Source organism: Lutzomyia longipalpis, chromosome 4 (assembly GCF_024334085.1).
Source record: "Lutzomyia longipalpis isolate SR_M1_2022 chromosome 4, ASM2433408v1".
Lineage (NCBI taxonomy): Eukaryota > Metazoa > Arthropoda > Insecta > Diptera > Psychodidae > Lutzomyia > Lutzomyia longipalpis.
Window position 1 is genome coordinate 24534526 of NC_074710.1, and position 26374 is coordinate 24560899.

The 26374-nt window shown below is 35.2% G+C and overlaps 4 protein-coding genes across 8 annotated transcripts; all 4 read left to right on the forward strand.

The window, feature by feature from the left end:
* Positions 1-1796: 1796 nt before the first annotated feature.
* On the forward strand, positions 1797-16090 carry LOC129795129 (homeobox protein six1). 5 transcript variants are annotated; one of them, XM_055836176.1, is made up of 7 exons: positions 1797-2213; positions 2775-3286; positions 4748-4958; positions 5045-5172; positions 5236-5340; positions 5641-5696; positions 13864-16090. In XM_055836176.1, the coding sequence occupies exons 2-7, from the start codon at positions 3029-3031 to the stop codon at positions 14303-14305; spliced, it is 1200 nt and encodes a 399-aa protein (XP_055692151.1). In that variant the 5' UTR covers positions 1797-2213; positions 2775-3028; the 3' UTR covers positions 14306-16090. The 5 variants fall into 5 exon arrangements, with proteins under 5 accessions (XP_055692151.1, XP_055692149.1, XP_055692153.1 ...); XM_055836174.1 differs by having other exon boundaries at positions 1797-2195; XM_055836178.1 differs by having other exon boundaries at positions 1797-1868.
* Positions 16091-18585: 2495 nt separating this feature from the next.
* LOC129795131 (ell-associated factor Eaf) lies at positions 18586-19980 on the forward strand. The gene is made up of 4 exons (XM_055836179.1): positions 18586-18798; positions 18874-19227; positions 19292-19370; positions 19436-19980. Exons 1-4 carry the CDS (start codon positions 18699-18701, stop codon positions 19863-19865), a joined length of 963 nt encoding a protein of 320 aa, XP_055692154.1. The 5' UTR covers positions 18586-18698; the 3' UTR covers positions 19866-19980.
* Positions 19981-20043: 63 nt separating this feature from the next.
* On the forward strand, positions 20044-21770 carry LOC129795127 (mitochondrial ribonuclease P catalytic subunit). The gene has a single exon (XM_055836172.1). The coding sequence runs from the start codon at positions 20153-20155 to the stop codon at positions 21725-21727; it is 1575 nt and encodes a 524-aa protein (XP_055692147.1). The 5' UTR covers positions 20044-20152; the 3' UTR covers positions 21728-21770.
* A 66-nt stretch (positions 21771-21836) lies between these two features.
* Positions 21837-26147, forward strand: LOC129795128 (importin subunit alpha-3). The gene is made up of 5 exons (XM_055836173.1): positions 21837-22144; positions 22598-23413; positions 23482-23871; positions 25057-25233; positions 25299-26147. The coding sequence occupies exons 1-5, from the start codon at positions 22079-22081 to the stop codon at positions 25362-25364; spliced, it is 1515 nt and encodes a 504-aa protein (XP_055692148.1). The 5' UTR covers positions 21837-22078; the 3' UTR covers positions 25365-26147.
* The last annotated feature ends 227 nt before the right edge of the window (positions 26148-26374 follow it).

Below are 26374 nucleotides of genomic sequence, written 5' to 3' on the forward strand. Positions count from 1 at the left end.
CCTTTCCCTTTTTTTATGCCTTTCACGCCTTCCGGGGGAAGTTGCAAAAGGGGTCACTGATTTTTTTTTATCGCCTATCGCCTATTGTATATCAATAAAACATAATTGCGCAAGATTCTCTATAAATAATACTTTATTGTACACTAATTCATATATTTTAAAATAATTTAAAATTTTAAAATTTTTCATTCATTTGAAACTTCAGTAAGGATGTGTTCAAAGGACCTTATGCACTTAATATGGAGCAAGTCCCTGATTCAAGAAAACAATTTTGACTAACACAGTCTCATAGGGATTAAAAAATGATAAGAAATCACCAAAAACAATTCTTTATTTTCTACTGAGATCACAAAGAAAATTGCCAATAAAGTTTTCATGCAAAATGCAAAAAAATGGGCGGCCATTGCTAATTTTTTTATTAAACCTGTTTATCTAGTCTTGTCCACATTTAAAATAATATAAGAAAATTACTTTCGCCATCTTAGGTGTGACGCCATCTTGTGATTTTCCACGATACTGTGTCAAAGAAAAAAGTAAGTTTTTCTCACGATCTACTGGATGGATTTTGATGGGGTAAAAGACAAATGAAAGAGGAAATACAAATGCAGATTTGGATGTACCAGAATTTTGAATTTCCATTCTAGAGCTGAGAAAAGCGAAAAAAAAAGTTTTAAAAAAAACGTGAAGAAAAATTACATTTATTATGTTTTATGTTGATTAATATCCATCCAGTGAACTCGGTGGTGCCCAAAAAACACTCCTTGAATTTTCTATGGCCATTTCCGGACATTGAAAGGAAATGATTTTGCAATAAAAATTGATTAATGCCATTTTTTCTCTTTATTTTTCAGCCCACTCTCATGTCTTGCTGAATTCCTCAATTTTTCAACAATTGACGCTTGTTAGGATATTCTCGGAGGGGTGACCTCTTGAGATTGCAGAGAACAATGGAATCAATTTGTTGTGGCACAGAGAATTTCACAGGATATATCACCCCAAATGCTGTCTTGAAGACTTTATTGCCAATTACAATTTCTTTGTTTGAATATTTTCCTTAATCTTCTTTTATTTTATTGAAAAATCATGAGAAATTTAATATTAAAAAAAATCATATAAATATTACAATAAAGTATATTAGTTTAGGGATTTCCTCAAGAGATGGCATTCTTCTGCAAAAATTAATCCCAAAAGTTTTATATGTATAATGGAGAGCACGTGCAATGATTGACTGAAGATTGCAAAAAAAAAAATTCACCACACCGTCTTATCGCAATTCAGTGCGACCAATCCAACAGGGAAGCATGAGAATTTTCCCCTCACTCAAGCTCCGCCCTCCATTTAGACATATTCGCCCGTCCCATTGGATGAAAAATGTATAATGAAAGGTATATACAAGCTACAATGCAATGGAAAGTTGGGTAAGTGAGAAGTTTTCCGACTTATCAGGGTAGAATTAGATAATTCTAGGGATTAAAGGGTTCTACCTTTAAAAGGGGTTGTGTCAAAAATTTGACATTTCTTCATAGAATTTGACATTTGCTGTCAATTAAAAAATTGAATTTAAATTAATTTTTTTTTAAAGGAAAAGGACATGAAATCATTTTACAATTTGACTCTGAATATTGAATGGAAAAGATAGGAATGTGTATATATGATGGATTGGTCTCATTCTAGCTCATGAGTATTTATGAAAGAGAACTGTGAAAACAGACAAATACATTGAGAACAAATTGGGAAGAAGGAGAAAACGATGATGATTGAGAGCAAGAGATTCAAACCAAACAGACGGCATTTTTAGTCACTCAGAGGAATCGTGCGAGGCAAGATCAGAAAGATCGTCGGTCACAAATTCTGGAGTAAATGTGAAGGTTTTTGTATATAAAACATTTTAGGAGTGATAAAAAATGATACGAATTTTGCAAAATTTTTCTCCATTAGCGATCGCTAAGAAAGTTCGTTTAACCGCTACAAATAGACCAACAATTTTGGCGCTAGTGTACTAGTGTTTGAATGCAACCCCCACACAGGATAAGGGGTGTAGAAGGATTTTTCTGAGTGTAAAAAAATCAAACAAAGAGTGATTAATTTAAAAAAAAAAAAAGAACATCTCATTTTGTAGTGAAAATAATAAGAAAATTTTATGTGCGTAACTTGAAAATTGAGTTGAAGGTCAAAAAATAGATTTTGTGCAAAAGGTGAAGAATTTATTTTTGGTTTGTTGATGCAAATTTCTGCAATTTAGCAAAATACAAAATCGTCCCGAGAACACTACACAACAAGAAAATTTCTCACCCATTTTTCCGTGATATTTTCCAGATTTTTCCCACAATCCAATAACAAGAAAATCCTTGAATTGTTGCAACATTTTGTACACAAAAAAGGGGAAATAAATTAAGGAATTTCCTCATGAAGGATTTTTCTTTTTAAAAATATTTTTAATGCGAAATACGTGTGATCTATTACTAAAAGAAAATTTGCTATAGGGGAGCATTTTCCATCTCTCAGTTTACAAGAACAAGCATCTCTTCGTGTGAAGCACAAGATGTGAATTTGAGTGTAGAATTACGAAACACGCATTGGGATTTTATTTCAGACACACGGAGCAAATCTCAAAGTGAAAATGATGATGCCGTTGGCTCACATCCAATTGTGAAAATCTATTTTCAGTGTTTTTCCCATTTAACATTCACAAATACATGCGTTTTTGGTACCACCAAGGCGAATATTTGTAATCATTTCTCAAATACGCTCTTTTTCTATGATCCACATGAAAGAAAATACTTAGGAGGATGGAATTCCAAACTCAAAGCAATTTCGGCAAAACTGCAAGAATTTTGCAACGATTTTTTTGCACAAATTCTAAAAAATAAAAATGAGACAAAAAAGACATTGAAGAGATAATCAATTGCATATGAGGAAAAAAAATGAAGTGAAAGTGAAAAGATAAAAATTGTGAAGAAGGAAGAAATTCCAGTGAGAAGGACAAAGTGCAAAAACAAAATAAGAGTGAGAAAGTGATCCTCGGAAGATGCTACAGCATCAAGCGACGGATTACTATGACCTCTCATCGGCCACAAGTGCGATAACAACAAGACAGACACCACCGTACCATAGCCCCACTTTGGCACCCCCAAATACCGTGGGGAATACACCACCTGGCCACAACAATGGCAATGCCGCCGGCCTGGAATTGCGCGGTGGTCAGAATGGATCGCCAACGAGTACAGGACGGGAGTCCCTGCCCAGTTTCGGATTTACACAGGAACAAGTGGCGTGTGTTTGTGAAGTAAGTGTTCTTAGACAATTTCTTATGAGTTTTACTTGCATAATAAGAGATATAATAGTAGCAACAACAATAAAATGCTATAAACGAATTTTCTAATTAAAGGATTCATTGATATGCTCAAAAAAGTTATTGTTACAATGTTTATCTTTGTAGCCAGTAAAATATATTTTCACTCATTGATGATGAAACTAAAAATCTTTTTAAAAATTTATAAATCTCATTTTAGCTGTCATTACTTTATTTATTTTATTTATATAAATAAAATTGTATTACAATTTCTTTATCTTCTTTATCTGTTAAAAATGGATGGATAATAGGATCTAAATTTTATCAAATACATCCTAATTAGGCGCGTATAACTTTTATTACGTTTTTAAGATATACTTCGGCGTTACAACACTTTTTGTGTATACAACTGATTTTAAATCTTCAATACGTTTAACCATATACTTCGATCATACAAAAATATTCCTATACAATTTTGCTTTTTGTTCACGAAATTCCAATTATACATTGAAGATGTCATTAACATTAAATATTCTAATTTAGGTTTAAAAATAAGAAGATAAATATTATTAATTTAGCTGGTTGAATTAGAATTGAAGTCCTTCTAAAAATATATAGGTAAACGACTTCAGAACTGATGTAAAATGTTAGTTTAAAAATAAAATAAAAATTAGATCATTGAACCTAAGAAAATTAAGATACATTTGGATCCTGTACAAGAATATGTTCTAAAATTTCAAGGATTTATTGGTCGCAGAATACAACCCAGTGTCTTAGAAATCTTTCACAGTTCTTAAAATATTTGTGGGAGTTTTCTCATCCACGTTTAACAGAAGATAATTAGAAAAAAAAAATTTCAACTTTTATTTTTGTTTTTTGTTTTTATATGCTATTTTTATAAAAAAAAAACATAAAATATGTTGTACAAAATAGCCTATATTTAAATTTTTTTTTGACATTACTCTGATTCTGATACTTGTTGATTGAACCTTTTTTAATTTTTTTTCTAAATCCTTTAAAGAGATTATTTCCTTGTTAAATCTTTTGATAACAAATTTTAAAGCCGTAGTCTCGCCTTTAGGGAATTTTTCAAGGTATAGAATATTCTTAAATTCCTCGGAATTTTATTTGGAAACCTTCATTTACAATTTAAACTCTAAACGAGACCTAAGTCTTAAATCTAATATAGGTTCTACATTGACCTTCAGTTATTTCCTAAGTTATTCTTAATTTTTACAGTTTTGTTGTGGTTTTAATTTCTGTTTTAGAGCCTATTTTTTTTCTTTAGAAGTTGCTTAAATTACTCTTTTGAAGTTTAAATTATATTCAGTTTTAAAATAAAATCCTTTCAAATAAAATTTTATTATTAACAAATACCTGATATCAAATAACATTTTATGCCAAAGATTCCATTTAAACAACGATATTATAGTATTTCTGCCTTCTTCACCACAGGTCCTCCAACAATCTGGTCAGATAGAGCGACTAGGCCGATTCCTCTGGTCGCTACCACAATGTGATAAATTGCAATTGAATGAGTCTGTGCTGAAGGCGAAGGCTGTTGTTGCCTTCCATCGAGGGCAATTCAAGGAGCTCTATCGATTGCTCGAGCACAACCAATTCTCACCCCACAATCACGCCAAATTGCAGGCTCTCTGGCTCAAAGGTAACCCACCACGTGTAAAATGCCTAAATTCTCTCCATCACGCCCCTTCAATTTTCATTCCCCCTTTCCATCCCTCTCTAATGTAGCACATTATGTGGAAGCCGAAAAACTGCGCGGAAGACCTCTAGGTGCTGTTGGAAAGTACCGCGTCCGGAGGAAATTTCCGCTCCCGCGCACAATTTGGGATGGCGAGGAGACAAGTTACTGTTTTAAGGTACATTTCTGCAGGATTCACTTCCTTTCACTTTTTTTAAAATAAATTTGTGTTTATTTGTAGGAAAAATCAAGATCTGTTTTAAGGGATTGGTACGCACAGAATCCATATCCCTCACCACGTGATAAAAGAAGTTTGAGTGAGATTACAGGACTTACAACAACACAGGTTAGCACGTAATTTTTCTTTTATTATACCATTTGAGATATTTGTTCTCATTGCATTTTCTTAAGTATTTAATTGAGGTAAATCCAATACTTTTGCATCGTTATTAAAATGTGTTTTTTTTTTCTAAAGCGATAACAGAGCTTTTGGCAAATTATTCTTTTGTTAGTTTAAGTAAAATAAATATGCCATGGCTTCAATAAAAATCCCAAAAGTTTTCACCTGTCGAACATGAGGAAACCCATGGAAATCAATTGAATAACATATTGGATTAATGATTAAATGGTTTAATGTATTTTTCAGGTGTCGAATTGGTTCAAAAATCGTCGACAGAGAGACCGAGCTGCTGAACACAAAGAGTGAGTTTCAAAAAATATTACCAATTAATGTTTAATTTCTTTAAGAAAACTTTTTGACCATTTCCCTCTCGTTTATACATATTTATTTGAGGAATAACTTTATGTATATTTTCCTATGTTTTCATAGCAAGGGGCATTTAATTGCTGAGAATTAATCAATTTATTCCCAACACGTAATCTATTAGCAGTTCTGTAGAGATCTGGATATATTTTTAATTCTTTAATTTAAATATAGGTGTTTGGTTCTAGCAAATACTCAACCAACAGAAAATGCCAAACTCTTTCTTCAATTTTTGATTTATTTTTTTTTAGTGTTTTAATTAATACATTTTCTGATCATTCACACAACTGAAAAAAATCGTCCCTAATTTTATTAATTAACAACCCCTTTATGGAAGGGGTTAAAAATCTCTTCACGCGTTTTTATGGTTCTTTTTTTTTACACGATTGAGCTCGTGAATCTCTCTGACCACATATTGAAAAATATTCGTTTCATCTTCTTCGAAATACCCTCCTCGGGGTTTGGAAGAAAAAACTTCTTCAAGATTCTCTGTGACACTGAGGACAGAAAAAAGCCCAAGCTATGAAGAAAATAGAACATTATAGATTCAAAATAGTTTCACCGCATGAAGAATAATTTCTCTGAATTGCCACAATTTTTGCCACAACGAACTTCTAAAACTTCCTCTTCACGTTCTCCACAGATGTGGATTTATTTGTCTTAAATATGCCATTATGAGGACATTTTATTTTTATTCCTATATACGAAAAAAAGAAGCAAATAAACCCCTTTTTTGAAGATGCCTCTTGTCGCCCTGGACAAACATTTCTGCTGTGGGAGCATTTACGGCGGAAAAAAATCCCTTCTCAAGTTGATGAGGCACATTTTGTGACCCACACAGAAGGCACACATGTGGGCTTCCTTTGCAATTTTCTAGGTCACAATTTTCCCAGACTCTCCTTCCAAAACTCCTCTCGAAGAAGTCCCTCAAGTGCGGTGGAAGTGACGAATGAAATCCTCAAAATTTACGCTTCATGGCACAACTCGTCCCTGACCTTTTCGTGTTTGGGGGCGACACCAAAGAGGCGAAAGGCGTCTTTCAGGGGCCCAAATCGTCACCCATATGAGTTTTTCTTTTACTTTTATTCTTGATTGTTGATGCCCCATCAAGTTCCTGATTGAGCTCAGTGTAACTCAAAAGCAACAACGAAAGAATTGCTGAAAGATCCCCAAAGTTTCATAAGACCCGAAAGATTCTACACGAGAGGGGGTATTCATAGTAATTATTCAATGCATTATTGCTTTAAAAAATAATTTAATAAACTAAAATAATAGGATAGAAAATAAAGGTATTATATGGCAGATTGGGGATAAATGTGTTACATAAATTGTTCGGTAATTTAAAAGAGACGAGTTTATTTCTCAGAACTTATAGGAAATAATCATGACACGAGCAAGTATTAGAAGAGAATAAGAAATCACAAAGGAGACTTCCAATTTTCCACAGGAATCATTTTAAAAAAAAAGATCAGCAAATATTTGCTCAAAAATGCAAATAATGACGTCACTATTATGTTTTTCGATTAATTATCCAAACAGAATGCTTCATGATTTTAAATAGACAATCACAGTGACGTCATTGTTTGAATTTTGAAGCACTTTTTGCCGAATTTTGGGAAATTGTATGTTGGAGTTTGGAAGCTGATCCTATTGGAAAAAATGTCTTTTTTGCGATTTCTTGTTCCTTTTTTGATCGAAGATTTGGTTCATGTACCGATAAATAAACTCCTTTACAGAGTCCTTTAGTCCTTTAATTTAAACCGAATATTAAAAGTTCCTCATATTAACAATATATCCAAAAATATCCTTATGAAATCCTTTTTTATTCCCTAAAATATATTTACAAAACACGCATCTTTAATCCACTTAAGGGATCATACTTTTGCAAAAACGATTAGCCCCTTTGGGGATTTTTTTTTGTGTGTACGTTGAGAGAATCCCCGAAGACAAAACAACCTGAAAATGAAAACATCATGACGAGAGATTAGAAGATGTTCTTTAAAAATTAATCCAAGAAACGGGGAGAAGAGCTAATCCTCAGTGAAGTGCTGTGTTGAGAAGAAGAAAAAAAATGAAGAAGATAGCCAATGGAGATTTGGGCAATGAGATGGGATGCGATAAAAATCCATTCGGGATTCATTGATGTTGCTCTCCTCCGTATCTGAATCCTTGGAGTTTGGTGATGCATGAAGCTACCAATTTTTGGGTTACTCTTCTTGGGCGCCATATTTAATTTTATAGCTAGAAATTATGTATATAGAAATTCTCAGGGCCAAAAATCTTTAATGAATTGTATGATTTTCAGTTGATGGACTTTTTCATACATTATGTAGTTAGGTATAAATATATATAAAATTGTGTGGAAGGGCTATATGCGGGACTCCCTGCCATTGAGTATACGCACCAACACAGAGGGAGAATATTTCCAAATGAGAAAATACGCCGGAGAGTGAGATGCCAAACAAAAGTATCAAATTTCAGCCGCAATATGGTGCCTCTTTGTGTGAGTAGCTTCGTTTCTCTTGTTTATTTGCGTGGCGCACAGGGAATTGCGCCTTTTGCCTGCTCATCCATCGCCCTGGCAGCCCTCTCGTACACACATCTCCCGGCCCTTCTGCATTCCGCACCCCAAAGCATCATACTACATATAATAAAAATCTCCTGACCACAGGGCCAGGATAAGCGCAAAATTCCAAAAAATAATTTTCCCAAGAGGTGGCACCACATCGCCACCTCCCGCCCTTTATCTCCCCCCCGGAAATAAATTGCCACAATCCCTCTGGTGGAGAAACCAAAACGGTGCGGAGAGCGAAAAATTTCCCTCAAACATCCGGTGTGACGAGGCGTGAATCCCACAAAGTGCGACCTCGTTTTTTTCTTCGTCTTCTTCTGTACCTCTCTCGCACGATATTTCCATGTGAACAAACACGTGGACCACCTTGCTGGTCAGTCGCTCCTCACCGGAGGCCCTCCCGTCTTACAAAGCCCCCCCGTCGGATACCTGGGCTGTTTTGACGCCCGTTTCTTCGGCTTCCCATAGCCACCACTATGGGTTGGAAAGTTTAAAAGACTTGGAGACAAGATCCAAGACAAGACATATGAATAGAGCTTGTAATAGAATGTAGCAATATTGTGTTGTTCATATAAATTAATTTTTTTAAATTAAGTTAAGCATTCTTCTTTAAAAATAAAATTAAAATTTCTTTAGAGATTACAATAATGCGTAGAAAATTCGTGAAATTCTAGAGAATTTCTTGAAGAAAATGAGTTTTCAGGCCAAATAGCAAAGAGTTTTGGATAAACAAAACTCTAGACATTTTAGGTTTTTAGTTAAACGCCAAGAAAAAAATTTTAGACTAAAATTTGCATTAAAATAATTCATGCTCATACCATGTTTGAGCTCGATCTTTCGACAAGTAGAATTTTAATCATTATAAAAACGACAACATTCGAAAAAACAACGTAATAACAAAAAATTAATATAATTGAGCAAAAACTATAAAATCAAATGTAAAAAGCTTAATATGGTATACATCGTATAATCTTCTAATAATAAATCGTTCACATTAATCGAATTTTAGGGCTTTTTTTTTAAATAAAAATACGATTTTGTATGATCTAAGATCCTAATCTCAATCTTTGAAAATTATTTTCTTAAAACAACTTTTTTTTTCTAAAATGAACAGTCAAAATCGACCAATTGGGATAATTTTTGTTAATCGCATCTAGTTAACTCTTGCAAAAAGCCATGGAATATAAAAAAAAATCAACCTCTCATCCAATTTTGGTCATTCTGAAAGATTTGTAAAGGGGATAAATGTATGTTTTCAAGAAAAAAAAATCACCAAAAAATTTTCCTCAATCAATTTTTCCAGACGACATATTTTTTCGAAGCCCCTGTGTATTTTTGAGGTACTGTAATTGATCACGGTGGGTCACGGTATTCGCAAAAACTTTTAAATGTTGAATACCTTTTTGAATTAATCAAGTACATCAGGAAAACTTTAAGAAATTTTAAGAAAGAAAATCAATATGTGGACCAATTAGAGTTATTTTTTGGAAAGGAACTGTAAAATCAATAACTTTTCGATTTATCGAAACTTTTATCAAGCTCTGTTGTTGCCTTTGCGAAATAAGTCAGAGACCTCCATTTTTTTAAAGAAAATTTCAAAATTTTCCTAATCATTACAAAAATAGGATTTGGCACATTCTCCGCTTGATTGACAATATATGGTCAGAAGAAGATGGTAAGGAGAAACCTGGAAGGGACTCCCCATGAGCTGATACACAATTCCTGAACCAAAAACGCGCGCTTGGTTGGTATGAGAAGAAGACTGGCGCAAGAGGGAGAGGCAAACAAGTTGGGACGTTTTGTTGTGTTCTCCAAGTACAGCCATCCAATTCCTGGCATTAATGGCATATCAAATATCACTCGGTACATCCGTCCAAGTTAGAGACGCGCAGGCACAAAATTTATCGTCTTTCTTCATCCATCGCAAGATAAACAGACGCGATGGGTTGTTCTTTTTTGTCTCCCCTCAAAGGGGGAGGGCGCAGAAGGATGAAAAATCCTTTTCTTTCTTCCAAAATGGCAGAGAATTTTCCAAATGCTATGGAAAATAAATTGATCACTAAAGGGAAAAATTGTCTTATGTTTTACCAGAATCATAAATTTTATCACAACGAAAAATATCCACTGATCCATCTTTCAGAGGCCAGACCAGCTGAGCTGATTAATCTCTGGAGTGAGTCAGTTTGAGCAAGTAAAAAAAAACGCCTCACAATTTTGGTGGCTTCAACAAAAAAGCGCAACACCAAACACTTTTCTCTATTAGTCGCGCCCGATAATTTATGCTACTGTCATCATTATTCAATTTCTTTATCATTTTCCTCTCCTGCCCCATCACATGGTTCTCCACCACAGAATCCTCTCCAGTTGAACGTGTTGGAATTTGCCAAACGATATAGTTACTACGAGGTAAATTGTCGCTTCGCTCCAATTTACCTCGCCCCGCTTCGCGGGGATTTGTTGCGCTTCGCGCAAATTTCAGAGAGAAAATAAATTATGATGGTTTAAAGGCAGATTTGGGCCACTTATCGATCCCAAAAGAAAAAATTTGCAAAGAGAAGAAATCATTTTCATACAACATATCGGGCGCGAAATTCAAAAATTTGCAAAAAATGCATGACTTTTATATGGGGGCTACCTGAAGGGGGGCTTTGGGGGGAAAATGAATACGGCCATTCGAAAGCGCCTGATATAAGGAGTCTCTGTACCAAATTTCATCACGATCGGTCAAACGGTGTAGATTTGTATAGCTGTACAGACACGAAATCCTTTCTTTATTATAGTTACTATTTGGCGCTTCTGCGGTGCCCCGCCGGTGCCTCTAAGGGGCAAGCAACTGGAGTTTTTGCAAAAAAAAATCGTTCAAATATTTTAGAATTTTGTTGAGTTTGAGAAAGTTTTTTTAAGATGAAAACTCGTGAAAAACATACCCTTATCTTTTTTGCGAGCTTATCTTGGTATCTTGTAGAATTTTGGTAGCCATCGTGGCCAATTCGTTATTTTTAATCGTGACAAAATAAAATTCATTTAACTTAAGTTTAATGTTAATTAGTTATCCTAAAGAAAATTTGGAAAAAACATTTTCTTTTTGAGACAAAATTAAGATCAAACTTTGAGTTTTGAAATATCGTATACTTCAAGAATCAGTGTAACAAGGGTTGAATTTTTTATATTTTTCTCAAGAGCTATATTCTAAATATTCAAAAAAAATTCTAATGCTTCATTTTCCCCATATATTTGCCTCTTTTAGAATCTTGTTGTACGTTCCAAAATATATTACTGAACTCAGCAGAAAGATAAAGTGTTTAGTCTTCTTGAAGAAGAAAGAAAATCAGCAACGGCGCGACAGTGAGGCGTGCCCTTTGGATTCCAATTGCCCCCTTTTGTAAAGGCTCGTGCCACAGAAATTGAAGACCCCCGCGGAATTGGCGTAAATTTCGAAGACGCAGCTTAAAAATATTTCTATAAACAATCTCCAAAGAATCTTTGCAACATTGTTATGGGATTAATTGCAATGGAATGTGATTAATTTGCATTTAAATTGCAATTTTGATTTATCCTGTTTAAAAAAGTGTGTCGGTGGTCCATATATTTTATCGCTGAATCAATTCCAAGAAAGACCACAATACGACCCTTTTTTCCCACAATCTCCTTGATACTATAATCATATAATCACCTCCTCTTATAGCACTTACTTACAATCAATTTGCAATTCAGTTGGTGATGGGTACAAGCCCTTCTATGTGAATTTTCCCCCTTATGGAAAATGAGGAAACTCTCATGGGATAGATAAAAAAGATGGGTTTTCCGTGGTGAGAAAGTGTTGTGTGAATTGGGAGCATATTTCACGATTCATATTACAAATTGACAAAGTGACGAAGGGGCAAATAACACAAATTTAATAGACACGTTCACATTTTTCATTTCAAAGGGGCATACAATTGTCAAGAAATATGGCTCATTAGTACTATTCTTGAATGTTCGTGTAATTGTTTTGATAAGTTGCATAAATTGTAATGAATTAGTGGTGTGGTGTCTATTTTCTTCTTAATATGTATCTTTTTTATATGTAGCAAATGAACTTCCACGAAACGGCTGGACCGATCATGATCAAAATGCATGGAATTAGGGAATGACGTTTTTACCTACCATAAAAAATCTTTTTTTTTTCTTCGGTCGTTTTGACCAATTCAAATTGTGGAAGATCGTGACTGCTTACTTCAGTCATTAAAACCATTTTTAAAAAAGTTTTAATAACATTTTTCCCATAGAAATTCGCTAGTTTTTTGTGGTGAAATTTGCATATTTCTGACTGAGGAATATTTTGGACTAACTCTATTTGTTTATCCCCACCATTTTAATAACTCTGGAAACGCTGAAAACCTAATTTTCCTTTAAAATACGATTAAAGAAAAAAATGAAATGTAAAAATCCTAAAATATTTATCATAAAACAACAAATATTTTATAACTGACAATTTTCAAGAGAAGAAAGGATTTTTGTACTTAAATTAGTTAGTTAAATGCCTTTTTTCCATATAGAGATATAGAGGGAAGAAAAGAAATAGTCGTAAGACTTTTTTTCACAAGAAAAATTAAGAAAATGCCTTCAAAGATAAATTCCTCCTGGCATCTGTTCCCACTGGAAATTTGTCTTTGACTTTTCGTGTGGCTTATAACGTGAAATTTATGGGGTGCAATTGGCAGAATTTGAGCATCTCCTTCCCCAACAATGAAGAAGGAGAAATATTTCCCTAATCACTTGACATGTTAACGACAATCGCATGGGTGTTAATCTCATTCATGTGCCTCTTCACGCAGCACCCACAAAAAAGGCGCATAATGCTATACGAGGGTCCTCCAGAGAGTCAATTCATCTCAATTTCCGGACACAGACGCACAAAAAAAAACTCCCATTTGGGATCAACTTAGAGTTCTTTTGTACTCCGTTGTACCACCTTTTTGCCACATTCAGGTGCAGATTAAATGGTCGGAGAGTGACCCTGCCAAGAAATTCATATTTATCCGAGCTATTTTTAGGATATAAATTCAACTACAAATTTTGCATTAATTCGCGTGACTTTTTGAATCTGACCACACGCCCCTAATGAGCTGAGAATCAATCAACAATTTGTCCATTAAAATACCTCACATGTGGTAACATTTTAATACGTTAAGTTCAACGAAATAGCAATCATATGAGATCAACCTCTGTGCTAAGAAAAATCATTTGACATAATTAAAATTATCTATAGACTCGAATCATTAAATTCTAACAAGAATTTGGGATATTTATTACAAATTGGAGCAATTAATAGCGACGTTTCGATTTTAAAGACTTTTTATAAAAAATCTCCAATTACAACTCAGCTTAAGAAAAAATATTAATTGAATATTTTTCGGATGAAAATTAATTATTTTAGTAAATTAATAGTGCCTGAAGAAGATAGTTGATTTATCGAAACGTCTTTATGTGATACAAAAATCAGCTTCAAGATATTTTAAAACAATTCATTTTCTCTTTATTTTTTTTTGTAGTAATGGCGGTTCGGATAAAAATCTAATGGACACAGGGAGTGATTCCGACACAGAACCAATACCACATACCCCAAGGGCATCCACCAAGACAACCAGTGGTGCATCAGCAAGAGATCAACCGGCTGTTGCGGATGCAAGTCGCGTTGCATGTGCAACAGTTGATCCCCGCGTGACGGACCCATGGGCAGTTTCGCCAGACAAGGAGCTAAGTGAACGAATATCCATTCATCCACAAGCAGTGATACCACAGACGCACATGCCCATGGCACAGGCTACTCCACCCAGGACTGCTCCACATGGTGGTGGGCACATGAGTGCCGGTGGTGGGAAGCTGACCAGCCACATGTCACACACAACGGCTCTTTCGTACTCACCCCTAAACAGCGTGATAGATTCAATGCAAATCTATGAAGTCAACAACTACCAGCACCACAGATCTTAACGCACTGCAGATACATCATAGCTGTTGCACTTGTGTGGATGTGAATTTTGGCAGCTATAGTAACTATTTTAATTTCTTTTACACTCTTCCAGAATCTTTTTGATTTATTTATTTAAATTTAAAATGAAATTTCATAAATTCCAGTATGAAAAGGAAGGAAAACAAAACTTTTTTGTTTGGTTTTACCTCCCTCAACCTCTACTTAACCCTTTAACTTGCCCTTTAAGGATAAAACATTATCCAATGAGTTGATTTTTTTTTGAAAATAACTTTGAGCTCTTTGAGTTAAAAAGAAAATTTTTTGGTGAAAAAAAAAACTTTGGTTGTAATTTTTCGTTTTTATTATTTCCTGAGAGTTAGCTTATCGATTTTTTTCTTGATAAACATAATCTCAATAGATCAGTTAGAATGATGAAAGAAAAATTAATTTTCTCTAAAATTTATTTATTTCAGCTAAAGGAACTTAATTTTGAAGTTATTTTCACTGAATTCGACCTCAATTAACCAAAGTTAATCTCGTTTAAGGGTTAAGTGATTTAAAAAATCCAATATAAAGGAGTTTAAACTCCTTTATCAATACTCTATCGACTCCACTAAAATAGTTACTAAAACTAAAAGAAAGATCATCTACAACATTTGCTGAGACAATGAACAATCTTTATGCATCTGCACTTTAAAAAATTTTTAGATGGATTATTACCAAAAATTAAAAAATGGTGGGGGAGGAAAATTTCCAGAAACGTTCTATAACAAGATGTTTTCTTTCTTGACAAATAATTTGTTATAAAAATGGGATTTTCATGCATTATGTTGATAAAAGTTTATTTTTAAAAGGATTTTTATATTTAAAAAAATTATTAAGAAATTTTTAAGGCGAAAATACTACTTTTTAATTAATATTTGGCCATTTAATACAAGAAAATTTTCAATATTCTTGCTTCAAATCTGACTAGAAAATTTAGATAATATTTAACTTTCGTCTTCCAGTGTATTTTCACATAATTTCATCACGAAAATCCCAATTTAAAAGCAATAAAAAAAAACATTTTTGTGAACTTTTTCTCCTCTCTGGGCGAAATTTAAAAAAAAAGAAAGAAAAATAATACTCTAAAGTAGAAAATTCTTTAGGAATTTCCTTTGTGCGACAAAATAAAATCCATTATTTATTGTAGTTAAGTTTTTTTTTTGCTAAATTAGTCATGATAAAAAAGAAGAAATTCTGGAGAATGTTCTGCACAGCTAAATTCTCTCTTATCAAGAATATGTAACTACAAAAATTAATAAATAAGATAGAGCAGAATTTATTCAATGTTTGAGCTGACTTTGACCTCAATGTGACGAAAAAAAAACAATTCAAATGAGGCTCAATTTTCACAATGAGAAAAGAAAGAAAAGAGAATAAATGAAGCAAAATGAGAGAAAATATTGTGTGTAAATATAAAATGAGAAATAGAAACATTTGGAATTTTGACGCGGTGGATAAATAGAACGATTCTATTAGCACAATTGCAATTAATTAGAAGAGAAGCATAAAAATATTTAGTCTCTCATTTTTTCTCCAATTCTAATTGAGATTTTCGTTTCTAAAAAATTTCTTTATAGAATATTTTTATGTGAGAAAAATGAGAGATTATTGGCAAGTAAGAGGCACAGAGAAATCCACACATTCTATCATTTATTTAACAAAATAGATAAATAAAACTTTGAAAAAAAAAATGCAGAAATAGATAAAATCTCAAATTACTATCTGGAAAATTAAAATAAATTAGTGAGAATCGCATCAAATCTCTTCGAGACTTTTAATTTAGGTGTGTGGCTATTATTTCCTGATGTTTTGTGATTGGGGAGGATAATTGGTGGAAAATTCACACAGGTAGAAGATAATGAAGGATCTTGGTGATTTTTCTGTTTCAGAATAAGTCACGTGCCAGGAGTATGATGGGATTTATGCTACCCAAATGGATAATCGGCACGTGCACTAATTGAGAAGGTGCTGCAGCATCAAAACATTAATCATCATATTTTGCATTCCCACCCCCTCATTTTTATGTGATTACTGTGTAAAATATTATTTTATTTTCTATTTTTTCTTATTAAAAAAAATAATTGAAAAAAATATTAATTTGGGTCATTCAAGAAAGTCTCTCTAAATCTTTGAGATCTATTCTTGCAAAAATCTTTTCTTTTCTGACAATTTGTAAATTGCAAGATTTTCCGTATTTTGTGAAAAATAATACAAGGATTTGACAGTTAGTTTCTCTTTGGTCGTTTTGTAAAATGGAAAAATTACTTTTCCAGTTTAAGATCTTTTTAAATGATTCTTTGAAAAATAAAGTAAGCGGACGATTCAAATATTAGGAAATGTGAAAATTTAACAACTTTTTTGGTTAAAGGAAAAAGATTTGACAAAATCGACCCCATCGACCCCTTTTTGATTGTTATTTTAAATAAAGAGAAATTAATTTGAAGAGGACTTAAATACAAGATCAAGTAAAAAAAAAGAAAAAATGTCTTAAAGTTAATTCTAAATAAGGGTCATTCTCGTACCTGATGAAGGCCTCTCTGTGTACCAAAATATATCTCAATCATTTAAAGATCTTTTCTTCTCCTCTTCCCACAAAAATTCTCCAAGAATTTTTTTTCACCTTTATACCCGCCCTATCTTTTCTATTGTGAGTTTTCTCATGGAAATCCCACCCCCGCCTGCAGAATCCGCATAGAGGGTGTTTCCCGGGGTGCAAAAGCCACAGGGGATGGATGGAAGAAAGGGGATGAAAAAGGCGCATCGTGCAAATACAATTTGCAATTGTTGAGCGTATTAATGAAGTGAAATACGATATGTTGTGGCTTTTCCTGTCGAGTGAAAACTTTTCAGAATGTTAATGGAATGGGGGCAGGAGGAGTGGAAGTCAGGCTGGAAAGGTAAATATTTCCCATTAGCGTCACTATGTGGAATTGGGCTGATGATTTTTCCATCTCATTCACATGCAAACGAAGAAAACGAATGTATTAGATCAGGATGCTGTTTGGCGGCCATTTTGAATTCATTTTTTAAAACTTTTTTATTGTTAAAGTATTTTTGAACTTGGAATTTGTTTGTAATAAATTCAACCACGGGGCACTGCAATGCATTTTTTTCCCACATTCTTCACTTTTTTTGCACATAAAAATTCGCTTTAAGGTTATGTTGGCGCAATCTTCCCCCAAGTGTCAAAAAAATGCTCCTCGCGAGGACGTCAACCAAAATTCACCTCCGTCTATTCAGAGCCAATAAATGAAATTTAAACGATATTTTTTCTTAACACTCGGAGGACTTTACTGGTACTTGCTACCAATTTGAGCCTAAAAATCGTCACAGAATAAAATCTATTGGACCTATCTCGATGAATTTAGCATCAATGTGTAGGGAATTTCAATTACTTTAAGATAGCAGAAAAAAATCTCGAGAAAAGTCTTTTCTTTGGAAGATAATTAAGGTCAAAGTCAGAATCCAACGCGGAGGATCAAATTGGTAATAACTGCCGGAAGTGACTAAAAAGTTACTTTAAGAATCAAAGTTTGTGATGATTTAGGCACAATAATAAATTATGTAAAATTGTAGCTAAAAAAGTCGTTTGAATTGGCAATTTAGCATCGATTGTGCGCAATTTTTTTTTCAGTGACAATTTTCTCAATTTATATATTTAGTAATTAGGTGCAGGAATGCTTGAAGGAGATTGAGAATTAATGAAACTTTCGATCCTCGTTCAATAAACTGATTAATAATTAATTATTGAGCATATTTTATCAGCTGGTAGTTATTACCAATTTGATCCTCCGCGTTGTGCCAAATGTTGGGTCCTCCAAGTGTTAAAGTAGAATTTTTTATTTGCAGATAACAATACAATTTGCATTTTATTGATTTTTAATTTTTTTAGCAATTAAAAAAATCTTTTGAATAATATTTTTATAAATTAAAACGAAAAACGAAATATTTTCATTTCAAAAAATGCAAAACTTTTTTTCGATCATAAAATAATTAAAAATCTATTAATTTTTTTTTGATTTAATAATTAATTTGACTATACCTATCAAATGTTTTTTTTTATTTCTCACTTTTTCTTTTTTTTATAATTTTATAAAACTATTTTGTTCTACTAAGTTTGCCGCCAAAATTAGTGTTGCAAAAATTTCCGCTGGAAGTTATATGGCGCTAGTAGTCAAAATAAGACAAATCCATCGAACATGGCGGAGGCTTCCACGGAAAATGTCGCAGAATGCCCAGAGAAAACTTTTAATGGGATTTCTGCATAGAAAATCACCACATTTCTTTTGATGGGTTGAGGAGTGAAAGGAAAAAAAGAAAAAAAAAGTGCCAAATCTTTGGGAAAATTTTCAATTGCTCCCGGAAGCCATGGAAGATCGCTTGAACCTGGGCAGAGAGGTGAGGGAATTGAAGTTGGGCACCACATTCACAAATCCCAATGCCGGGACGTCTTTTCACACGCTGAAATGTGAGTAAAATGCATTATTGGTGTTTGCGAGTGGGGAGAGAGAGGATGGAAATTTTTTTTTTTTGCATTTTGCAGATGATTTCAAGCCTGCCAGCGTTGATCCCAGCAAAATGGCCATACTGAATGTTGGCTCCAACAATCAGGTTACCGTGACTGTACCCCATCTGGATAGTTCAGGTGTCCCAAAGACAGTTTTCAAGGGAAACCAGAAGAACTACACGAAGGAATGTGTCCTGATTGTGGACAAGAACACGGGGCAGGTGACGCTGGAGAGGCTTCATCACAATATCCAGGTGAAGAAGACACGCACTGAGTCAACGAATAAGAATGTGCCTCCTCCTGTTGTGCCCAAAATTGTCACGGAAAATCTAACACAGCGAACCTCATCCAAGACTAAAGTCTCCACTGGCGTCCGCAAGAATGCAATAAGTAAGTTTTAATGAGGAGGGCCCCTTTCAAATGATTAATTGTTGCTCTTTTTCTTCCTTTTCAGCTGGATTTGTGCCCAAGAATTCTCCACATCAAGGATCTCCTTCTTATCCACACCACAAGAGTCCCCAATCAGCTCCAGCGTAAGTTTTTTTTACACAGTTTAGTTGGTACATTTGTCCTGATTTTAACGTCTTTTCTGTTGCAGCTGGAACGCAAATAATGGACAGTCTACACTGCCCAGTATTCCAATTATTGGACTGGACGACGATCTCGTGCCACCAGTCACGAATCAACCATCGCAAGCGTCCCAAATTGCCTCTGTAGGCGCCTCAATGCCCATTGTTGCCACGGAGGCAGTTTCGGATTTTGGTTCCTCCTCCACAAGTACCACGAATCTTGCCACCGGAAGTAGTGGCAATAGTGTTGCAGAACCCGACCTTCTCTCATCCTCAGACACTTCCTCAGATTCCGAATCGAGTGGGAGTGATTCCGATTCCGACAGCACACAGAGCTCTCGTGGTCAGGACAACACGCCGAGTAATCACATGGAAAACGGTGTGATACCCACACATTTGATCAGCCTCAGCCGGGATCTCTGCTTGTCAGAATCCAATTCAGACTCAGATGATGACTAATTTATTGTTTTTATTTTATTATTTTTTGCTCCAAACTTTTGGAGGTTGTAATTCATTTTTTGCGTTAAATCTTTTGATAAATATTTGGGGTTTCAGCAAAGACATTTATCTGCAATCAAAGGTCTTTTATTTCTTTGAATTTCCTTGATTTTCTCTGCATTTTCACCTTTCCTGGTGCAACTTCCTGCGCGAAGAAGTCATTTTAACCTCACATTTAGTAACAACATAACCTCACATTTTCCCCGAAGAATAGAGAAGGGAGAGAAAGTTTTCTTGGGAGTCTTGAGATGAATTTCTTGAGGACAGTGTGTAAATCCATACGTGGTGGACAGAGAAATGTCTCAACTACCTATCCAGGATGGGTAAACAGGAAGAAACTCCTGTTTAAAGCGGAAAAATCAACGGAAGAAACTATGGCGGAATTCCTGGAAACCTACACACAACCAGAAGCTACCCAGTGGCGAATGCTTCGTGCTCAAATGGTCACCAGCACAAGACGTCTTACACCTGCCAATGTTGATGCAACAATTCTGGGATTTTGTATTTCAACGAAAAAATTACAAGCTGCTAAATGTTTTGTGAAGTTCCTGGAAGAAGATCCCGAGATTCCAGGAGCAAATTGTGCCACCCTCACGCGTTTGATGCGTGTATATCATGCTGTTGCATGTGAGAGAGCTCTCTCAGCAGAGGAGGAGGATGAAATTGTAGCTCTGTTTGAGAAATTGAAGAGCAAATTCCCTGTTTTCGATGTAAATACCGCCGAAGGAGTCATTGCTGGACTCTCAATAACTTCCCGTTGGCGTGAATGTCTGGAGTTGCTGCAAAATAATTCTTTTATGTGCACACCAACAATTGCCGCCTACACGTACACCATTTCAGCGGCATTCCGCAATGGGGAGAAGGATATTGCTCTCCGGGTGATTGCAAAGAGTCTTCGAGATTCCCGGATTCCCCGATGTTCAGCCTTGACTGCTTGGATTGACTTCTGTAGCAGAGTGGATGGAGAGTCAATTGAGGAATTTCTACAATTTCTATCCTTCAATGATCTTCAGATAAGTACAGAAGTTATTGAAAAAATAGAGGCTCATCTGGATGGGAAAGGAATCCCTTCGTGGAGAAGTTCCATTGATGACAATGGAGTTTGTTCCATTTGTCACACACACCTGAAGCCTGTTCAGGTGTCAGATGAGGAATTTCGGCGACTTCAGGAGGGATTTCTCAAAGATGTCTTAATACGGGATGATGTTTTCTTGAAATCAAATCCAAAGGAAGTTGCAGCATTCCAGAAATTCCTTTCGCAGCATCAGCCCTTCGATTGCATTGTCGATGGACTCAATGTGGCCCTCTCAAAGGGTACAGGACGCTCAACGGAAATCCAGGCGAGGAATTTAATCAACGTTGTGAGACACTTTTCCCGGAAGGGGCAGAAAGTTCTCGTTTTGGGGCGCGAACACATGAGTAGGTGGCCCAAAGAACAGCTAAATGTCCTCAAGGGGCAGGCAAAGGTGTTTCTCACGGATAATCTCTCCCACGATGATCCTTTCCTCCTATTTGCTGCCCTCTCAAGTGGAAAGCACTGCTGCATCGTGTCCAGAGATCTCATGAGGACGCATGCTTTTCTCCTTGGCTCTGATGAACTCCGAAATACCTTCAGGAAGTGGCAACATACCCACCAATACCGTTTGGACTACTCTCCTGGCACGAAAGTTATCTTCCAGACACCCCCAACGTTCTCCGTGGCAGCTCATGAGGTCAACAATCACTGGCACGTGCCATTTCACAGTGACTACTCGCCCCATCAGCTGGATTTATTTGAAATCCCCCAACAATGGCTCTGTTTTAGTCTCTCCGGAAATTCATAGCTCCCCCAAAAGAATTAATAAAATTCATTTTTAGAATAAAAAATAATTTTGAAAGAGCCCGCGCTCGACATTCCATGGGAATGTCATTGGAAGTTCATGGGAAATTGGAGACTTTCTTTTGGGTGAATTTTTTAGTGTGCTTTTGTGTCAAATTGAAGAATAAGAAGAATTTTTCCCTAAAATCTGGCTCTTGAATTTCCGTGAAAAAATTCCCATTTTCCGTAGTTTAAAAGTACATTGGGTGTTAAAGGAGTGCCCCCGCGCCACGAAATACGGGTTATTTGGTGAAAAGGTCGCACGGTCTGTGCTGTAGAACAAATTGAAAATTCGCACATTCTCCGTGACTTTAAAATGGCGTCAACAGATCAGTCCAAAAATCGCATGCAAGTCTTCAAAAATAAAGGAAAGGATCAAGATGTAAGTATAATTCGTATTAGATTGGCGCAAATGCGTAAGTGGAAAGCGCCCTGTGGGTTATTGGGGGGCTTTTCCAGCATGCAAAAGGTGTGAAAATGCGTGTGGAGACTCTGAACCAATCACCTTGTGCCAAGTCTCCACACCCTTGGAGACCTTTCTTTCGACGGGTTTTCTTGAATTTTCCCAAGAAAAATCAATTTGTTTTCCTTTAAATTGCCCCATTTGCTTCAATAAATGTCCTTTGGGTGAAAATACGATGGATTTGGGGATTTTCTGGGTGAAAATTGTCAATTTGGGAGGACAAAGGGGAAAATTCGTCAGTTAAATGTCCCATTGACGTATCCAAAGGGATATGCAAGTGGGTGATTCAAAAGACCACCACGAAAAAAAAAAGTTAGGTTATGTGTCTAAAGGAAATTTAAAAAATTTGTTTTATACAAAATAATTTTGCAGGAAATGCGAAGACGTCGCAACGAAGTAACTGTAGAGCTGAGAAAGAATAAGCGTGAGGAGACAATTCTAAAGCGTCGCAATGTTCCGGTTGTGGATTCCACAGATGAAGATGATAACCTGTCATCGTTGAATTTGTTTAAACTTGTGGAAAATGCAGCTGATGCATCGAATCCGGAAAAGCAATTGGCAGCCGTACAGTCAGCACGGCGTCTCCTGTCATCAGATCGGAATCCCCCAATTGATGATTTAATTGCAAGTGGGATCCTTCCGACACTCGTGCAGTGCCTGGAGAGGCATGATCAGTCAATGCTGCAATTCGAGGCTGCGTGGGCACTCACGAATATTGCTTCGGGTACGTCCCATCAGACAAATGAGGTTGTCAAGGCGGGTGCTGTGCCGCTCTTCCTGCAGCTCCTCTCATCTCCGGCACCCAATGTTTGCGAACAAGCCGTGTGGGCACTCGGGAATATCATTGGAGATGGGCCACACTTGAGGGACTTTGTGATAAAACACGGTGTGGTGCAGCCGCTGTTGTCCTTCATAAAGGCCAACACACCAATCCCATTCTTGCGCAATGTTACGTGGGTCATTGTGAATTTATGCCGAAACAAGGAGCCACCACCACCTACGGCCACAATTCTTGAGATTCTGCCCGCACTCAATGTTCTCATCCATCACACTGACATTAATATCCTCGTAGACACTGTCTGGGCGCTCAGCTATCTCACAGATGGTGGTAATGAGCAAATTCAACTTGTCATTGACTGTGGAGTCGTACCGAAGCTCATCCCACTCCTAGCTCACATGGATGTGAAGGTAACAAACACACTGAATCCCATTTTCCCTGAAAAACAATCACTTAATCCATCCTCCTTTTTTTGTAGGTTCAAACTGCAGCTCTACGTGCAGTTGGGAACATTGTGACGGGTAGTGATGATCAGACTCAGACGGTGCTCAATTGTGACGCCCTCTCGTACTTCCCGGCATTGCTGAGTCACCAGAAGGAGAAGATTCGCAAGGAGGCCGTGTGGTTCCTCTCAAATATAACAGCTGGCAATCAGACACAGGTACAAGCTGTCATCGATGCCGGCCTTCTGCCCAAGATAATTGAGAATCTGGCCAAGGGTGAATTCCAAACGCAAAAGGAGAGCGCCTGGGCCATCAGCAATCTCACAATTAGTGGCAACAGGCATCAAGTGTGGCGACTTGTCGAGGAGGGTGCCATTCCACCCTTCTGTGAACTTCTCACCTGCCGCGATACGCAGGTTATCAATGTAAGTCTTTTTTTTTTTTTGTTTTTCTTTAATCTTTTCTGCTAGATATAGTTGGGTGATTGAGATCACTAAATGTTTAGATTTTCATACATTCTTAGATTTTTGGAAAAGTTGAACGTTTTGAATATTTTTTAATGAAAAAAAAAAGACTAAATTCACGTTTTAAGGGCTTTTGAGAGCTAGTAAAAATAAATGTTTTTTTCTTGGGGTTTTTCTTCAACTTACAATTAGTTTTCAAGTAGGGGAGAGCGGGGTTAAAAAAGTCACTTAAGGGTTTAGAAAAAGCTCAAAATATCATATTTCCCAAACAGATAAAGCAAAATGTATAGCTCAATTCTTTAGGATATTTCTTGCCCTACAACTCTTTCTCAGATCATTTTGTTCTATCTAGCTAGGAAATATGATATTTTAAGCTTTTTCCAAACCCTTAAGTGACTTTATTAGCCCCGCCCTCCCCTATTCAAGTATTGACGAGTAAGAAAGTCACTTTTCTCCATCTTACGTGCCAAGCCATCTTGAGATTTTCCTAAAAATACAAAGGTAGGTTTTTCTCATTATCTACTGGATGGATTTTGTTGGGGTAAAAAGCAAATGAAAGTGGAAGCATCAACGAAGAATGTACCGGAACAGAATTTTGAATTTCGACTTAGAAGCTGTGAAAAGTAGACAAATATTCTTATTTGTTTTTCTCAACTTCTGAGTCGAAATTCTAAAATCTGTTCCGGTACATTCTCTGCTAATGCTTCCTCTTTCATTTTCTTTTTACTCCATCAAAATCCATCCAGTAGAACCTGAGAAAAACCTACCTTTGTGTTTTTAGGAAAATCTCAAGATGGCCTGGCACTTAAGATAGAGAAAAGTGATTTTCTTACTCGTCAATACTTGAATACTAGAAAACTAAGTTTAAGAAAAACCCCAAGAAAAATAAAAATATTTATTTTTACTAGCTCTTAAAAGAGACCCCTCTTAAAACGTCTCTTCTTTTATTGGAAGAAAATTTTTTTTAACACGTTTCAAAAACTGATTGAATTATACATTATTCAACAACTTTTTGAATTGGTATAAAAAAATTATTGTTGAACATTTTTCTAGACCAGTACCTGATGAAACTGATAAATAAACTTCGAGTGAAAGAAGAAGAAAAAAAACGAACAAGAAAAAACCTTTTAAAATCCTTCATTTCAGGTCGTTCTCGATGGGATACACAACATGCTAAAAATGGGTGGTTCTCATGTTGGTGAGATTGCAGCTATGATTGAGGAATGCGACGGAATGTCCAAGATTGAGGAGCTACAGAATCATGAGAATGTAGATATTTACAAGTTGGCATACGAAATTATTAGACAATTCTTCAGTGAAGAGGTGAGTTTTACTTTTTTCTTTTCTTTTTTCATTGAAAATTTATTAATTTTTCTTTTTTTTTTTAGGTTGAAGAGAACGAAACAATGATTGTTTTCGATCAGGACGTTCCGATAGAAGGATTCAAATTCTAATCCACACACAAAATGCTCTTGACACGGAATTACAGCGCTATCAAATTCTTTTTTTTTTTTTTTGTTTAAGTTCTCTTTATTTTTCTAATCAACACTCGCGAGTCTCTTCCGCAGTCACTTTTTCCGGGAAAGAGCAAAGAAAAAAAAAAACAATATTTCTTTTTGTTTGAATAAAATAAATTATTAGTTTCTTTGTCAATTTAAAAGGACGCTAAAAGCGAAGGAGGAGATTTAAGAAGAAGAAAAAAAGCCGCCCGCAAACTTCCGGAAGGGGTGAATAAATAAAAAAAAAAAAACCAAAATGACGAGCGCGGAATAAAAGAAAATAATAATGTCATGGAATTAAGAGAAAACAAAAAAAAATAAATATCTAGCTATTAGATATGAGGGGAAAATTACACGGCGCCATAAAAAAAAACTATCTTTCTCTTTTTTTATTTGTAAGTAAAATACTTTTTTTCATAGACATTAAATGCTTTTTTATACATATAATAATTATTATACTTATAAATTAATTTAAAAAGAGAAAAATTTCATGTATTAGAAGTTATATTTATATAATTAAAAAAAAAAGAAAGCCTCGTTTTTCTTTTCTTGGTAATTTATAAATATCAAGGAAAGTAATTTAAAAAAAAAGAAGAAGAAAAGTTAAATAGAACTGGAAAAAACAATTCTGTAAGTTTTGAGATAGAATCGCGTCGTATTGATATGAAAATTTAATTATATATCTTCTTAATTATGTAAAAACTTACTAAAAATGGAATAAAATGTAGATAAATTTGATTTCTGGATTTTGTTTTTTTTTTTTAAGGATTTTTATAAGTGTTTGATTGAAACTGTGTGGAGGACGAATTTGGTCACTGTGACCATTTTTAATTCTCTCTTGGTCAGTGTTTTGAGGTTACGTTTCCTCAAATTTTCAGAAAATGGATCATTAGGTAGCTCTAAATATTTTAATTTTGTCATTTTTCCTAAAAATTCTGGTCAAAATGGCCAAAGTCGTCTTCTGC